General features: G+C 43.6%; 1 protein-coding gene across 3 annotated transcripts in view; it reads right to left on the minus strand.

The window, feature by feature from the left end:
• The window catches only part of LOC138717585 (sine oculis-binding protein homolog), a 120,809-nt gene that overhangs the window by 13,846 nt on the left and 88,772 nt on the right, over positions 1-18,191 (minus strand). For all 3 annotated transcript variants that reach the window (XM_069851113.1, XM_069851112.1, XM_069851114.1), the window contains one exon: positions 1,548-3,502. In XM_069851113.1, the coding sequence (XP_069707214.1) occupies positions 1,550-3,502 (1,953 nt within the window). In that variant the 3' untranslated portion in view covers positions 1,548-1,549. The remainder of the gene's footprint in view (positions 1-1,547; positions 3,503-18,191) is intronic.

The raw sequence follows: 18,191 nt of genomic DNA on the forward strand, positions 1-18,191 counted from the left end.
GATTCATTTGACTTCTGACTTATTGTATATATTGGTTATTAGTCCAAGCAAGTTATAGCTACCCTCTGCTCTTACAAATGTATTTCTTGAATGTGACAGCACATGCTGAGAGCAAAGAACAATGGTTCTGTTCCACAAAAAAATAAAAGTAAATAAATACTGTTTGTGATTAAGGGAAGAAACTTATCCGGCACTGCAGCCAGAATTGGCAACGCTGTATTAACAAATAAAAAGGGAGTCTTGACTATACTGCGGTATCTTTGATGGTGCAGTTAGCCCAATGGAGCAAGGAGATATTGCAATGGCCCAGATTCCACCGTGTGCCCTGCTCTCTGCAGTTGTAGATGCCAAGCCCTTCAAGGCAATATTTGTATTGCACCGTTGCAGTCACTATTGGTGCTACCAGGACAGGGATTTACTGGAGGCTACAGAATATTCCATAGATTGTAATGAAATCTGGCACGTCACCAAGCCACATCCAGCAAACCGTCAGTGTTTTACTGCTGAACAGATTTCTTGCAACGCCCACCATTTTCCCTTTTCCTGAGAGAAGCTCTCCACGCTTGTGAATCTAAACAAACGCAATTGCATTTGTTTCTTGCTCACAGGTTTGAAGCAACAGACATACATTAAATTAACAGCTTTTTAAAGGTGCTGTTTTATCAGAGGGATGTGGTAGGCTGGAAAGAGGGAATGAAGGGCAGGGGAGTTCTTCCTCTGGAGCACTGTCCTTGGACAAGCCACAGCTGTTGGTAGTCTTACCCATATCTCTGCTTTTTGCTTTGCAGCCCCACCAGGAACCACACACATACAACACCTACAGGGCTGGCTGAAACCTCAGCTGCTTTTCTAAGGTGGGAGACCTGCACCAAAGGCAGATACCTCAGGGAAGAAAGTAAAGCCCCATGACACAGGTCTTGCTGAGATAAGCTTCAGCAGACAGGCACCAAACAGCAAGCAGTCCCTAAGCACCAATACCTTAGGAAAGAAACCTCAGGGAGAGGGAGTTCACTTCCCAGACAACAGCCCAGCTGAAAGCCAGGGTGCAGTCTGGAGTCAGACCAAAGTAAGGTGCTTGGAAAGGGCTGTTTGGTAAGTCAATTGGATCTGAGCTAGCAGGAAGCAGCTGGGTCGTCCTGCTCTGTGCTGTGCTGTAGGGCGATTTCAATCATCATCATGAAGGCTTGAGTTGCTGCATAACTCAGCTGGAATAAGTAAGCAGATTAATGGCCGATACCTGAACCATATCCTAGGCAGAAAACCACTGACTTGGACACACACAGCACAATAACTTCATAGCCAGCACCATCACAAAACGTTCCGTGAGCAAAAACGTAATGACACTGTTGATGGATGGAGTACTGACAAGTACAGATGCAATACAACACAAAGAACACTATTAAAACATAAACAATAGTTTTCTGAAAGTGCTGATAAATAGGAACCTGTATCTTTTTGTTTCACAAAGGCCACATCCACACGAGTTTGACCTCATATTTGAAAATACTTATTCTACTCACACAGAAGGCAGTAGTGATCACACAAACCTTTACTTATTCTGATTTCGAATTCGGAGACACCTCCTTTTCAATGGTGGCTCCAGATCCTCTGGCCCTGTGCTGAGTATTGGTGTTGAGATAATGCACGGTGAGATTGCAGTCTTTTCTGCTGGTTTTGGCACAGGCTGGATCACACAACCTGTCTTGGGCAGCATCCGCAAAGCATATGCATGGTCCTCATCTGCTGGATTGTTAAGGTTCGGGTCCTGTTTGTCTCCCCCGGCAAGGGGCTCTTCCCCAGTCTTCTTGCCAGCGTCTCCCTCGAGGTGGCAGTTTGACGCGCAGTTGTTCTCCTTAACAGACTCCAGTTCACTCACCACCAGCTCCTCCAGGGGCTGGGTCTTTTTTGGCTCCTGGGGCGGCTCCGGGTTCTTGGAACCCTCCGTGCTCTTTGTGCCATTCACAATGACATTGCACACTGCTGCACCAGCTTCCAGTCCCAGCGTGCCGGAGGCCAAGGAGACAGGACAGCAGTGAGCTCCATCACTGCATGGTAAAGTTTTTGAGTCAACTGGGCTGCAGTTGTCCCTGCAGTCACTGCAGTTCCTTTTGTCTGAGCTACCAAAAGCCAAATTTACAACACTGTTAGGTTCACGCTCAACTTTCACTTGGGCATGTAAAGCCCTGTGGATAACATTGTGCAGCCTAGACCGGTGGCCTACGGTTAGGTCTATCACACCGTCCTGTGGACCCTGTAGCACAGTGGGGAAACCAAATTTACTGTTCACTGGACTACTAGGTCTGACAGTCAAGTCAACAACTTCATTTTTACTGTGCTCCTGAAGCACTTGAGCTTGATTTAGGGACTGGCCTGAGCAGCTCGGTGATGAGTCAGAGGATTTAGAAGATCCTTGCTTTGACTCTCGAGGGGATGAAGAGCTATTGCTTGGCTTTGCCCCAGGTGTCTCGCTGGAGGTACTTGGAATGAAGCTTTCACCGTTGCTGGAGAAGCCATTGGGGGGTTTGGAGTCGTTGATGTGAGGGATGGGGATTGGAATGGGGATAGGGACAGGCAAAGGGACTATGACGGGATATGGCACTAGTAGAGTTGGGGGTGGCACCAGCGGGGCAAGGGATGGCAATCCAAAGTTCATCATCTGTGGCATAGGCATAGGACCATTTGGCATCATGCTGACAGGGGGAAAGGGAAGACTGGGCAAAGGAGCTCCAGGAGGAGGAGGCGGCAACAAGCCTGGAGGATTCCCAGGCATTGTAGGCGTTGTGGGAGGATGGATATGAGGGGAAAGCATTGGCCTGTGCATGGGGCTAGAGGTGGGACCCATATTTCTGGGACCACCTGGTGGCGGACCAATTCCAGGAATCATTGGATTTGACAGAGGGCTGTTAGGATTTGAGGCATGGTGAGGCGGCCCACGAATAAATGGTGGACGGATTTGCTGCATAATTTGCTGTTCCATGAAAATGGGCAGAGGAACTGGCCCACGGTTTGTCATCACCATGGGAGGACTGCGAGGTGGGACACCAATTGGAGGCACAATGCTAGCAGGTGGCTGGACAGAAACTGGTGGAATATTTGGATTCTCACTGATGGGAATAGGTTTAGGAACTGGCGTGGGGATTTTAGTGACAGAGCAGTTGGCAGTGTCAGACGGAGAGGCAGTGGTAGACGCTGATGGTCCAGGACCTTGAATTTGGCCAGCTGCAGACGCTGGGGATGGGGCTTTTCTCCGAGCATCTGCTAGCGGTATATTCCAAGAATCTGGAGTCAGCAGCTGCACCCCAGTGCCTTCTGCTTTATTTTCAACTGGAGGATGTAATGTATTGCACAGTCCAGCTGGAAGATTGGCCTGTGTCTCTTTGTAGAAAATGTCCATTTTGTACTGATTGAGACATTTTGCACTGCAGAATTGAAGCCTTCTTTCCCCGTCCCCAAAATCCAGATACTCTTTTGTGTGTCTTATGTGCTTACACCAGTCACATACCTACAACACAGTAATAAAATCAAATCAGGTAAGAAAAGCAATCTTCTCTTCATAGTGTTATTTTAAAAGTAATTTTTCAGTTGCTTTCTAAATACATTATTTTTCTAGCAGAAAAAAAAAAGTTACATTTGTAAAAAATACACACTTTTTTTGTTCCAAAATATTGGTGTATTGAATACCACTTCCTTTTCTGGCTCCCATGATCTCAATTCTACCTTTTACAGTACATTATATATCTTAAGCCCATACCACGGAGAAGAATATTCAGCTGGCGTAAACTATTGTAACACACATATGTAAGTATACAAAATGCGTATTATTGTGATGATTCCTCAGTGGTAAGCTAAGCACACCTGTACCGTCTGAGATGCCATACTACACAAGGAGTATGATAACTGGAAAAGGACTCAGAAAGTTTCTGGAAATGAATGCAAATCATTTCTGCTAAACCAGAGCACACAGTAACATTTAGTATTCTATTAAGGGTATCAAATATTAAATTGGAAAGGCTGTGATATTTTAAAAAGGCAGCACAAAGCAAAAAGCATCATCAATCCTTAGCCCTTCATTCCAAGAAGAAACTTGGAAATAGTCAGGACATTTGTGTAAGGTTCAAATAGTCCCAATTTGTGATGTTTCAGCAAGCTGGAGTTATTTTCTGAGTGGTTTTCCTAGTCTTGTGTGCAAGTAACTTTGAGTAAAACTTCTTGGCAAACAAGGGCCTATTTAGCTACTTATCAAATACTACAGCAAAAAGTTTGCATTGCAGGCTCATTTTTGTTTCGTTTCTCTGCTTTCTGTTTAATCCTTGCCTGTGTTACTATTGGTGTGGTGAAGGCACAGTGAATTTTTATTAAAGTAAGGCTGCAGAACTAATTAAGCTGTGAAAGGTTTTCCCAGTTGTAAACCACTAGACACCAAAGTTCAAAAAATAGTCATTCTAGGCTTCAGAATCCATTACTTCAGAGAAATTATTGTGATTTCATTAACACATTAATTTTGCAACACCAACAGCTCTCACAGATGGTGAAGACATGATCTACAATTCAAATATGACTCTTGTTTGCACAAATGCCTTTCCTTCATATGGCATTTTAAACAAGAATTAATATGAGTAATCTTGCCATAGCTATAAACAGATAAACAGATGTCAGAATTTTCAGTGCCTTACTTTTTTGACAGAATTTTACACACACAAAAAACCCCATTTTTGTCATTTATTTTAGTCCTCAAAATACTCCATTGCCAGAGATTTTTGGTGCTTTCTGTAGGCATGTTGAGCCCATGACCGTGTCAGAATACGCCCTGGTATTGTTTGTTCTGCCTTTTCCAAATAGCCCATATTAGCTTGTTTTGAAAGGACTATATCTTGTATTAAAAAAAAAAAAAGAATATGATTGTGAAAAAGACTGCATTGAAAGGATAATTAATTTTAATAACTATTGGTCATATAAACAATTCAAAACAACATATGTCGGGCATCTGATTACCCATCTCATTTAACTCTCAGCTTTCCTTTAATATAAACAGTGGTGACATTTTTGAGTTTTCAGTAATATATCTTTAATATAGATAACACATTTACACACTATATGCTATGTCTATTAGCCCATTTATTCCAACTCCACAACCTTTTGGCTATCCGGTTGGGCTGCAATTTGATCCCTTCTCCTGCTCCCCCACCCCATTCACACACTCACGCACACACTTCCCTCTCTGTACCACAAAGTTTTTATCCAAACATTTGAACCAAACTAAACAATTTCTTGAGAAGTAGCAACTATTAAGTTACCCCTGAAGACTGGGAATACAAGACTCAGATTTTTAGCTTGGACACACAGACAGTGCCACGTGAGACAAAGCAGAAGGGGCTGCTGGTGCTGCTTGACATGTGCAGCATTAGGATGGGCATATTTCCAGCATGATGCCCCATGCAAGGAAGAAAACGTCCTGGTGTTACTAACAGAGCCAGCCCTGCATTGAACATGCACTGACAATGTAGCACCCTAAAAAATGTGGATAAAAAGGCTGTCAAATGCACGAAGAGATGGATGAACGCCTCTGCTGCCATGGCACATGGTGTAGGGCAGATGGGAAGCAGGCGCGCATGGAGCAAGGCAAAGCGGGAGCACCTCCACTTCCAAGGCCCCGAGGTTTCACCAGGCACCAGCTCTCCCTAAGCTCCCTGCAGGAAAGCTCAGTGGCCGTCGCAGACAGCACTGGAGCTGGGCAACTCCTCACACAAATACTGCAGATGTGCAGCAGTGGGCACTGAACCGTCCCAGGTATTTGGCATGGATTTTGCCACCCACCTGGCAAGACCGCACAGGATCATCTTATGGAAACATCTTATAATTGACCTGAAATTTTCTGGCTTGCCACTGTTTTCCAAGCAGACAAAAGGGGAATTTGTGAGTCTATGCCATGAGTTCATAAGGTACTATTTAACTCAATAAAGCTGCTGAATTTACGTTTAAGTTATTTTTGATTGAGAGCTCCCTGCTGTAGACACAAAATGCTATCTATTTCTCACGTATGGTATCAGGATGTAAACCACTGCATTCCTTCTGCACCTTGCAGAGTATGCTCTTGCCCCAGGGCCTGAGCAAAGAAGCAAGAGGTCTCCACGTGTACCCCAAATGCTGTACAAAATGCTATCTGGAGCTCCTAGCTGGCTCTCATCCAGGCTGGGGCAGGACAAAGCCCACCTCAACCCATCACCCACCAAAAGAGTGTCTGCTTGTAGGAGAAACACAAGGAGGAGACCAGTTTTAGAGACGGCTGCTGTAAATGATGGAGCAGAACTCCAGATGCAGCTGCATCCCTGATTTAGTTCTGGGATGATGCAGCTACAACTCGCCTTTCCTTTGAGGCAAAGGAAGCAAACCAACTTGTAAACCTGCTGCCAAAGAAGTACCTGAGAGAAATACCAGAGAATAAAACCAGCCTCCTTATCTTCCTAGGACAAGCCCCTTCAATGACTTTAATTAACAGACTGAAAGAAAAAGCAGCCCTCCCAAAAAATTTGTGGCATAATTTGTTCTATCTTTTCTAATCACTTAACTTTTGTTAATTATTAGTTGAAAAATTCACTGAAATACTTGATCATTTTATTGCTGTACTGATTTGTTTATCTCAGGTGGGCTCCTATGTCACTTCTAGCTAAATAAATATTCTCTTCCCCTCAGGAAAATGCTGAGAAATCCAGCTTAGAAATTCTCTTCCGATTTCTCCTGTTTTCAATAATTCACTGAGGTACAAGAAATTCTGAAGTCTGCCTGCCTCACTCTCATATTGATCAGACCATTCTGTATATTTTACCACTAGATAAAACTAATTAAAACCACAGACATTAAAGGCAGCAATTCTGTTCCTCTGAACATCCTGGATGGACCAAATACCTAATAATTAACTCATTGATTTTATGCAACATCTCAAAGTGTTGATGTTAACACTTAAGAAATGTCCATTTACTGTACCGATGTATTTTGTTATTTTCTCCTTTCTCTTTCTTTTCTTTCTTTCTTTCTTTCTTTCTTTCTTTCTTTCTTTCTTTCTTTCTTTCTTTCTTTCTTTCTTTCTTTCTTTCTTTCTTTCTTTCTTTCTTTCTTTCTTTCTTTCTTTCTTTCTTTCTTTCTTTCTTTCTTTCTTTCTTTCTTTCTCTCTCTCTTTCTCTCTCTCTTTCTCTCTCTCTTTCTCTCTCTCTTTCTCTCTCTCTTTCTTTCTCTCTCTCTTTCTCTCTCTCTTTCTCTCTCTTTACATTACTATCTGTCATTGCCGCTTATTTAAGATACAAATATAAAACATGTATGCCATACGCAGGTAATAAGGCACCTTACAATACCATACTAAAAGACAGAAAGACAGTCTCTACAACAAGGAGGAAATTACTGCAGAAGAAAAAATGACACTTAAGAATTAATGAATCAAGTCTGTCTTACAGGATTGATCATTTAAGATGAGGTCAATGAATTTATGATACAAATGGCTATATCACTAGAGGTAATAAAACAGAGCAATATAATTCATTTTACATCTAACTAATGACGTGCTCAGAGTAATTGCATACTCCTTCTAAAAGCCTACACTGATTAGTTTAGATGTGGTAGGAGAAGCATGTATATCTTTCTATTCAATGAAATAACATTTTCTTATCTGTAAAATACACAGCCAATTTCTTATTTTTTTTAAGTACTTGCATTCTGTACATCATTGTTCTTCACAACAATCTCAAAATGTCTCTATTCATTTATTCTTCTACTTCCCTTTTCCTGACTCATCTTTTCCCTTCATCATACAATCATGAGAAAAGCTAAACTGTTGCAGAGTGTTTATTAATGTTGTGCGTTGGATTTCATAGTGCTTATACATGGGAGCAATTCCCTGGGTTTCACTGAGATTAGGTGCAAGAGTTAACGCTGTGAGATCACATTCAGAGGGCCTGACCCAGCATCCATAGAAAATAAAGGAGAGACTCCTGTTTAATGCAATCAATGGCTTTGGGTCTGATGCTTAACACTGGCCTCGGCTCACCCTACAGTCAGCGGGAGCCTTGCACCTGCCCTCCACAGGAACAGAGGCATGACTGGGGACTTTGGAAGGAACTGTGGTAGAAATACACAGGAAGAAAATGAATGTCATGAGGCTGAGTTTCAGACATTTCCTAACAAACATAGGCAAAGAAACCATTATATACATTTCTACCCAAAAGGAGGCAGGGCCAGTAGCAGTGTGACTGACAAGGAGCATGAACATTCCTGACATAAAGGGTCAGACCTTGCAAGGTGCCAACAGATAGCCTATGCACCTTCACCTCCCTGGGAAAATACTCCTAGGACCCCTCTTGGGCAAGCACACTTCACACCATGAATGCCAGGACACAAACCATAAATGACAGAAAGATCAGTAAGAAGATAACTCCCTATCTCATTCAGCTGTAACACAACAACCCTCAAGAAGATTACATTTACCTAACTGGGGCATGTCCAATGCTAAACAACAGAATGAACATTTCCTTCAGTACATTTAATGTATTTATATTTTAGTGGCGGGTTGCCAGTATGCTACTTATAAGCTCAATGACTTGATATCATTCATCCGCTTTCCTGTGAAACACGCAGCAATCTACACCAGGAGACAACTCAGAAGACACTGCATCAGCAGAAACACTACTCGCACCCAATACGGGAACACCAAGGAAGCCAAGACCGGGGGATCCTGTAACACTCAGATTTCTCTAATACAAAGAAAGGGGAAAGGCTATTTCTGTTGGCATCCGTATCTTTGATAGAAATGTCCAAAGTGGAGTCCAGACGTGGCCATGAGGTTGTCCTGTGGGCAAAACACAAGCATCCTGCTGTGCTTAAAAGGGCCACACTTGGGCTTTAGGTACAGTGTAATTAATACTTTAATTGGCTGTCAAACGCAGGCATAAAGTTCATCCATTAGTGCAGCCCACCACTAACCTCTCAATGATAATCTAGTATTAGACACTACTTTATTAAGAAATACATTTGCTAAAATCTATTTGTGCATCAGCCTGAGAGAAACTAGAAAAAAGGAATATGCAAACACCACCACTGAGATGAAAGATGTGTCTTATACAGAGTGTTTTGGACTAATATCAGCTCCCTGGTAAAGCTTAGTGAGACGACAGAAAGGGGTCATTAGGGCAAAGACAGTCCGTTTTCAGCTTCTCCAGAACCAGAGGGTGACTAATGAAGCCCCTTTCTTCACTCACGAGAATGCTGTCATGGGACATTTTGCACAACAGAGGTTTGCATCATATCCTTAGGGCCAGGGTTTTATTAAGGATGTCAAAACATGGCATGTAAGATTATCAAAGCCTCACTTTCTGGCATAAAATCCACGTATTCAACTTTGGTGGGTAGTATCTACTCCCTTTTCCCACTGTGCTACCCAAGTGCTGTCTCTTCACAGACACTCAGGTATATGTTCTGGCTTCACAGATGGCACCGCACATCTCCGATAGCCCACTCTAGCCCTGGCTGACCTTCATTTTAGCCCAGACTATCTCCTAGGCTCTTCCCTTCTGTTTCCTAGCCTGCCACCCACCCAGATCTGTGAACTGTGGAGGCAAAGGCTCCCACCCTGTCCCAAAAGCCACAAGGCCAAGGAGGCAACTTCCCCTCCCTGCACGCGCTCCTGCCTTGCAGCCAAGTTAGAACCTGACACACCAGCCATATGTTTTTCAGCAAGGGCTCAGGTTTTTTGAAGCCTTCCAAACATTGGATGCAGCAGCAATATCAAAATTAGTAAGTGGCTTGAAATGCACATATGGAGGTTTCTAGTAAACAGCCAAGTGAGTCACAATTAGTACTCTTACACAGCTCAGTCAGACCCTTTGCAGATCACACAGTGGCCAATGCAGCACGGACACCAAGTCACCTTGCTACCCAGGTCCCCTGTGTAAGGCTGCGAAGCACTCCTAGCAGGACACCAGGGGAAAATTCAGCATATCAGAAGGAAAAAACCCAGATCTGTGTGTCCTGAAGGACCACATGCTGAACTATCTTTAAAAGGCAAAGGATTGTGTGAAACCTCTCTCAGCTGTTCTCACCAGCTCCTCCAGCTTGTTGGACAATGTGGCTGCCTGCTCCCCACTTGATTTCCTCCATTTATTAACCACCAAGGCTTCTCTTTGGATCAGGTCACCTAAAAGGTAACGGTAATAGCTAAACAAATCCTGTCATAGATCCCACCTGCAGTGCTAAATCTCTCCCATGACCCTTGCATGACCAGGCATGGAGAATCTTTGGGGCAAGACCTGTACCTTGAGTGTTAACATATTCAATATTTGTGAGCTCAGAGAAGCCGTGACCCCACTGGGGCTCTGCGTTGGACTGACTGCAAACATAAACCCATTCCAAGGCACTGGAGTTCCCTTTTAGCTTTTCTTGACTCAGAAAAATAATGAATATTAAGAATGCAAGGTAGGCACCTTGCTATGCCAACTGGGAGGGTGAGCAGGTGAAGAGCTGCAGAAGGACACAGCCATATTCCGCTCAGATGCACAGGGTCGTAGTGAAGAAGAGGAGGGGAACACATTCATAGAATCATAGAATCATAGAATCATAGAATCACCAGGTTGGAAAAGACCCATCGGATCATCGAGTCCAACCATTCCACCCAGAGAAAACAGCAAAGGACAAACTTCAAGAGGTAAGCAACAATCAGCATAATGAAATTGAAATTCATAATTTAAAAGCTCTTTTCCTTATCCTAATGCTTTTGTGCTTTTCTCCCAGCTAACTGAGTTATCACAAAAGGCATTCAGCCGCCAGCACCCTGCACCAAGAAAAGGAGAGGGTGCAGCTTTGCCAGAAGCTACACAGCCCGCTGCCTCTTACCAAGGTGTCCCGTGTTTTCCTGCCCAACCTTCCTCAAAAATATCCACCCTGGACCTGCCAAGGCTTCTTCTCACGAGGGACTGGGTAGCCCGGGGTACAGATGGTGCCTGAGCAGGGTAAGCAGGGGTCTGTGTGTCCACCACTGCAGCTGCTGCATGCTAGCCCAGGGGGCAGGGGATGTTGGTCCAGGGGTCCCTGGCAGGGATGCAGACAGTTCCTGAGCAACTGGGGACGGCAGTTCACAGCATCTACTTTCAAGATGCCTGTGACCAAGTCCCCATCTCAGCTGTCATAACTGGGAATTGATGCTCTTTCACTACCAAATGTCAAACAATACTAGCCACAGGCACAATCTAAAGCATAGCTCTGAGCAGTCATCAAGCCTCAATCACCATTTTCAATGTGCTTATTGCAAGACATTCAGAATGTTTATAGTGGCAGGATTTTTCTGCCCAAGATGGCTCATGATAATTTTTTATAATGATTGTTCCATTTGAATGGAATGATTATTATAAAAAAAATAACACGATTCCAGCTGAAACCTGATGCGAAGGAACCCCGAGGCAGGCTCTAACACACTGTGAATGTGGTTACAATACAGCTCGTAGCAATGCTAGGTGTGAAAGAAAACAGACTCTTACAATGTTTGGAGCTTTGTGCAAAAACAGTTGACAAAACATAACACTGCAGTTGCCTACAACTTAAAACTGTCCTGTGACAAGTTCCTCTCTGTTTAAAAGAGACCAAAGCTTGCCTGCTTGCTTTCTTTTCCGTTCCTTGATGCAACTCTCCTAAACTTCTTGTCTCCCTGAAAACCTTTACCATAGTTTTCCAAGAAGTGAATACTGACTTTGTCATTTAAATGCAAGACCCACTCAGTCTCCATTTTTCATCCTAATTATGCAAAAGTCTAAGTTACATGAAGCATAAGGAGAAAAGAGAGCTATTTGGTAATTAACGACTAATGATAAATTGATTTCATTTTTTGAATCATTGCAGTTGTCATCTGTGGTATTTAAAACAATCTTTTCAAAGCCCTTGCAGTCCTTTGTGTTGGGGGGCTTTTTAATGTTCCCAGCCAAAAGGAATGATGGTAAGTTATGCTAATGCCCAGTGGAAATCCAGGTTGGGTCTTGTTTCATCAAAGTGGTTACATATTTGATTTTGTATATAAACAGCTGAGCTCCCTGTTTTCAACTTTAGTCTGAGGCTTTGAAACTACAGGAGGAACTTTGGATCTGAAACCACTGGTGAAGCCCACAATATGGTGGGTGAAACTTCAAGGAAAATTAATGAAGTGTGAGGTGGGACTTGCCTAGAGCAAAGTTCTTCTCCTCAGAAACCTCCCTGGCTGAAATAACACAGAATGGGACAAAGGATTTAAACCTTAAAATCCTTAGTGTGAGGTTTTTACATTCGTACCATGCAAGAGCTGATCACAAGGCACATCTACACTGCTGTTTCAGTACTGGCTAAGGCCACCACGCTGACAGTGACAGGAGTCCTAAATAAAATTAACATGATGCAGAAGATGAAAGGGGGGGCAAGAGTGGTAAAGAAGAGAGATGGAGGGGTTTACACACAGTCAGCAGGACAACCAGTCTCACCAAGACTCACGTTTCAGAAATGCCTGAAGAACATCTAAGCCTCAATGCCCTTTTTAGGGGTAATGCAGGCCCTGAGAAACCTCACCCCACTGCATCTTGATGGGCTTCTGAGCATAACTATGTCATGCAAGAGATTGTGAGGCAGAGCAAACACCAGTGCAAGCCAGATGGCTGCCACAGATCTGCAAACAGTAACCCAACATTTGTATGGTGGAATGTCCACATAAAAAGGGCAAGAGGCAGCTCCTTTTCAGACTTAACCTGGTCTGACAAGGAGGCATTCAACTGTGCCTCTAGCCTCCTTCTTGGTGAGCCTAATTCAAAGGTAGGGATGTGTGGATTCAGCTGAGGGTCTGCACCATGCTCCTCATGGCCCTTAGTCTATGGGTAGCAGTGGGAAAAAACAGCTTGACAGACTAACAGCACAGATATACTTGCTGGTCAGCCAAGCAGTTTCAGGTTATGCGGGCACTGGTCACCTTGATCTTTGACGCTTTTCTTCCAGGTCAAGGCTTCCCATGATGTGCATTCTCAAACTTCACCTGTTCCTGAAATGATCTGGGGGAAAATGAGCAGCTAGAAGCAAGAACTACATTGAGTAGGTGAAGCTGTGAGTCTCAGTGAACTACAGCATGTGCCTTTCCACAAGAGGTTTTGCTTTATGATCCTTAAGTTGTGCCACGATGAGAGCACTTCTTCCTAAAGATGACACGAATGTACCTCCTCAAACCGCTGCCACTAAAGCCGTGCAAAGTACTGTCAGTAAGAAGCATCACAAGCATATTGAGAATAGGACAAGAACTGTCAGGTTCAAATATTCTGGAAGCCAACAGAAAGGAAACAAATCTGGCAGCTGGAGAAATATTCCTGGGACTTAGAAGTGCTTCTTCACAGTGTTCAGTGCCTGCCATCTCTTTGGGGCAGCAGGTGAAGGTCACACTAGGAAATCCCCCTCCTTTCTCTCCCTCAGAGAGTGGAAACGTGTTTCTTTCCTCCAGAGGGCATTTACCTCCACGTCCTTGGAGAACTGGATACTTCAACATGCTCAGCTACAGGAGGCAGCAGAGCAGCTCCTCCATCCCAGAGGTGCCCACACAGTGAGAATCCAGGCTGAGAACAGCCAGCCCCTCTTCAGGTGCCAGCACTGCTGCCATAGCAGGAGCTACTCACTGCAGGGTAAGAGCTGCAGAGACCCTGCTCGTCGTGAGAACAGGACCAAACATCAGCCACAGAAGGTTTCTTCTGCAGGGCAGCTGTCAACAAGTGCACTGAGAAAGAGAACCTGTACGCCCCATGCTTTTGCAGTCCTCCCTGCATCCAGTCCCAGCAATCAGGAAAAGAAACAGAAATTGAGAGCACTTAACACTGTAAATGTTTCCATCAACTTCTTTCAGAATTATGGATGCTGTTAAGCACAGGAAAACATAGAGGCAAAAGAGGACAGGGGCACTTTACTAGCTTCAAATAATATCTCACTTACTGAGTGACTGAAATCTCTCCAAATGAGAAATCTTCACCCTTGACAATCTCATGCTACCAAGGCTAGAGATGACTTCAGAAGCTAGACCAAGATTTATATTCTCACATTAATTCACTTTTTTTATTGAGGATCTGAATAAACACATCCACCCTTTTTTCTTAGCAAAACTTTATTCTGGTCATATACCAAAGTAATACTATGAGATGGAAAATAACCCATGTGGCTCATCTGTCTAGAATTTATATCTAGCAATATCTTATATGCATTTTTCTCCAATATATTTTCTTTTTAATATTCAAGAGAATACAAAAATAACAATAAAACTCCCTCTGTTATGTTTCCAGTGGCTCATAGGTTGGTTGACAGGGCTATAAATGTAATAATGAGCTTTGAGGGGCAGGTTAATTTTTTTTTTTTGCTAACACATAATGCTTTTAGCCTAAGGCATTGCTGGAGGCAAATACCACTTCACCTGGACCAAAATCACCACTGAACAGCCATTAAATCACTCAGACTTAAATGTAATATTACTGGGCCTAGAGAATACTACTGTAATCCAGATTTTAAATATCACTAATCCATAGAATAGCAAGTAGGAATGCAATCTGAAATCCTGAGAATTCTCCATTTACCTATGAAGTGTTCCAAGTCCACTGCTTCCTCTCACCTATGCCATTTTACAGTGGCGTAACACTCACAGATACGTGTGTTGTTTCTTCTGATTTATGCTTGTACAAGCTTACAGAATAGAAGTCTCTGGGTGCTTTGAAATATACATATATTTTTTTCCCCACCTGCCTGTCTAGGTCAAGGAACTTCAGCCTTTATTATTACATGCCAACCTTTATCATGCAACAATACAGACAAGCCAGGACTCATTATGCTACGTGCTCTAACACACACGTGGCCATAGCGTGGGCAGCAGCAGAACTGGCTTGGCCTTGCAGTTTACCTGAAGTCGCCCCCCCCCAACTTTTCCTGAATTTTCCCAAACATATAAAATCCTTGAGAGACTGCATCAGCTGCTTGGAGAAATAATACTGGAGAAAGATTGTTGTGATCAGGGAAAGATTGACTTGACCATTAGTAAAAACGAGTGAAGAAAATCCAAATTTTCCAAGGGAAGTGTTGCTGGGTTTTAGCCTATAGAGCTTTGAGCTTTGAAGGGAGTCAAAACTGTTCCAGATTTGACTGCGTGTGATTCACACTTTGAGAACTGATGGTTTCACCACTGTAATGGTACGCACCACCCCACATCCCAGAATACGTTCAGTTTAAAAAGCAGCTCTCTGTCTGGAAACCACATTTGATTACAGCAACCCTGGGCAAAATCCAAAATCTGCTTGGATCAAGGAAAAGTGCGTCACATCAGTTTCAGCCCAGGACCAAGACTTGTCACATCTCTTGCAGATTGGGAGGAACTCATTTTCCCATTTCCCCTGGCGTTGGGGGCTGGTGAAGATGAAGCCACGCAAGGGAAATTGCTTGGCCATGCACAGAGGAAGCATTCTGCGTCCTCTAGTTTCCCTTGCTCAAAGGCACTGATACTGGCTGAAACCCAGAGCCTGTTGGTACAGACCCAGCTCCCCTTACTTCTTCTATTAGCACAAAATCATCAGTGGAAAGAGACATATCCTGAGCAACTGCGAAACTCACTCTTGGACACTCCCATATGGAGCAGATAAGACTGAAATAAGGGTCAGAAATAAGAAGAGATGGGGAATGCAATAGTCTGCACACTCCCTATATAGCGAGGAGAAAGGAGAAAGGGAAAACCAAAAAGAAATAAGAAAAAAAAAAAGAAAAAAAAAGAAAAAGAAAGAAAAAAAAAAGAAAAAAACCTACTCTGTCACTGGTAGGTAGAATTTACCGTGACTATTATAGTCCCTAGCTATTTTAAACTACTGTTTTCCAGGATTTTAGCCTTAAAAATAATAAATGAGGAGTTATAAAGGTCTGAAACTGCAGCCTAGAGCTGAACATATGGTGAACTAATGTGTGTGAAAACTTCCTTGTCTTCTTTGGCTAATGCCTCTCTTGTTTTACTAAGAACATTCTTGCCATGAAGCTCAGCTTCCTCCGATAGGACCCACCGACTGTGAGGGTGGCAAACAGCAACAAGCTTTAGTTGTGACCAGTGCCTGAGGAAGAGACAGCCAGCCCTTCACGTTCTTGGGATGACGCTTTTGTCAGGCCTGAAACATTTATCGGTTCTCAAGTGAAGTAAATGCACTTTCCCACTAGGTCTTTTCTACTCAAATGAAAAGAGAGAATGTGTCTTACATACCCCTTTGTTTAGAAAGTGTTTAGCACTGGAGCATACCTGACACCCAGCTATTTACATAAATCAAATCAATTCTCAGTAGCCCCAGGATGTTTCTGGGATAATGCCACTGAAGCCAGCCTTGTTTTTTCAATTTGAACCATGTAACAGAGAGTCGAATTTGGCACCAAGTATTAATTTCTCACCTAGGAGGATACATTACAGCAGAAGGCATCAGGCGTGCTGTTCGGTAAAGAACACAATTACAGGGGACACTTTAGTAATGCATTGTGTTACTGTAGATGGCACTCATTCCTTGCCTGTACATATCATTCACGCTGTGACTGCATCGGTTTTATTATGTAAATGCATCACGGCAAGCACTTTCATATTTGCAAGATGATGCAGATCACTTTCTCAATGAACGACATGCGCGACGAAGCAGCAATGTGGGAGCTGCACACCAGGACAAAAGAAATCAATGTATTTAAATCCTTACCCTGCAGGTCTATCACAAGCAAGGCGATATGCTCTTCAGACCCCTCCTCAGAAAGGAGTCACTGTCATGCTTTCTCCAGCCCCTTTTATTTCCATAGATCTTTCCACAAAACTCCTTGTGACAATAATTGTCATTTCACAGGGCAGAGCAGCACTGGAAATATTCCTCATTGAATCAACTGAGATCTTGCTGGCAAATGAAGACCTGTAGCCATCACACACAAAGACTCCTAACTGTGTATTTGTTCAACTGAACTGAAAAGCATTTTCTTTTAAGGGTTTTCCCTTAATAACCACTCTGGGTCAAATGCTTCTCATCCAGTGAATTAGAGCAGTACAAGAAGGAATGCTATGTAGGTAAGGTGCTGAGACGGGACTTCAGTTATTGGCATTAAGTCATTACCCGCAAACACAAAATTCCTGAGCAGGCTGAGACCAATGGTATGAAGTTCAACAAGGCCAAATGCTGAGTCCAGCAGTCGGGTCACAACAACCCCATGCAGTACTAGAGGTTTGGGGAAGAGTGGCTGGAAAGCTGCCTGGCAGAGAAGGACCTGGGGGTGTTGTGTTGACAGCCGAATGAACATGAGCCAGCAGTGTGCCCAGGTGGCCAAGAAGGCCAATGGCGTCTTGGCTTGTATCAGAAACAGCATGGCCAGCAGGACCAGGGCAGTGATTCTCACTCTGTACGCGGCACTGGTGAGGCCACACCTCAAATACTGTGTTCAGTTCTGGGCCCCTTGCTACAATAAAGACATTGAGGTCCTGGAGCATGTCCAGAGAAGGGCAATGAAGCTAGTGAAGGGACTGGAGAACTAGTCTTATGAAGAGAGGCTGAGGGAACTGGGGTTGTAGAGCCTAGAGAAAAGAAGGATGAGGGGAGACCTTATCACTGCCTACAACTACCCGAAAGGAGGTTGTAGCAAGGTGGGTGTTGGTCTCTTCTCCCAAGTGATAGTTGACAGGAAAAAAGGAAATGGCCTCAAGCTATGCCAGAGGAGGTTCAGATTAGACATCAGGAAAACTTCCTTCACTGAAAGAGTTATCTGCTACTGGAACCAGCTGCCCAGGGAAATGGTTGAGTCACCATCCCTGGAGGTATTTAAAAGATTGGTAGACGAAGTGCTCAGGGATATGGTTTAGAAGTGGACAGGCATGGTTGGACTTGATGATCTTAAAGGTCTTTTCCAATCAAATGATTCTATGATTCTTTCAATCTGTATCTTTGATCCTTCTTTTAAAATGAGGAGAAGCTTTCTCCTTACCTGGCTAGTCTGCTAGCATGAGTTTCTTGAAATGGGAATCAGGTTGTCCTACGTGTGTGTACATCATCCAGTACAATCACACAGTGTGTGCCTCGAACCACCACCACCACCATTCGAACAGTTACTATGGGGCTCTTTAGACTGCGTGGGATCAGCAATCACAAGAGGCTTTGCCCAAGCCCTGACTTTAATATTTGGTCCCCTGT

This window comes from Phaenicophaeus curvirostris, chromosome 2 (genome assembly GCF_032191515.1).
Source record: "Phaenicophaeus curvirostris isolate KB17595 chromosome 2, BPBGC_Pcur_1.0, whole genome shotgun sequence".
Classification (NCBI taxonomy): domain Eukaryota; kingdom Metazoa; phylum Chordata; class Aves; order Cuculiformes; family Cuculidae; genus Phaenicophaeus; species Phaenicophaeus curvirostris.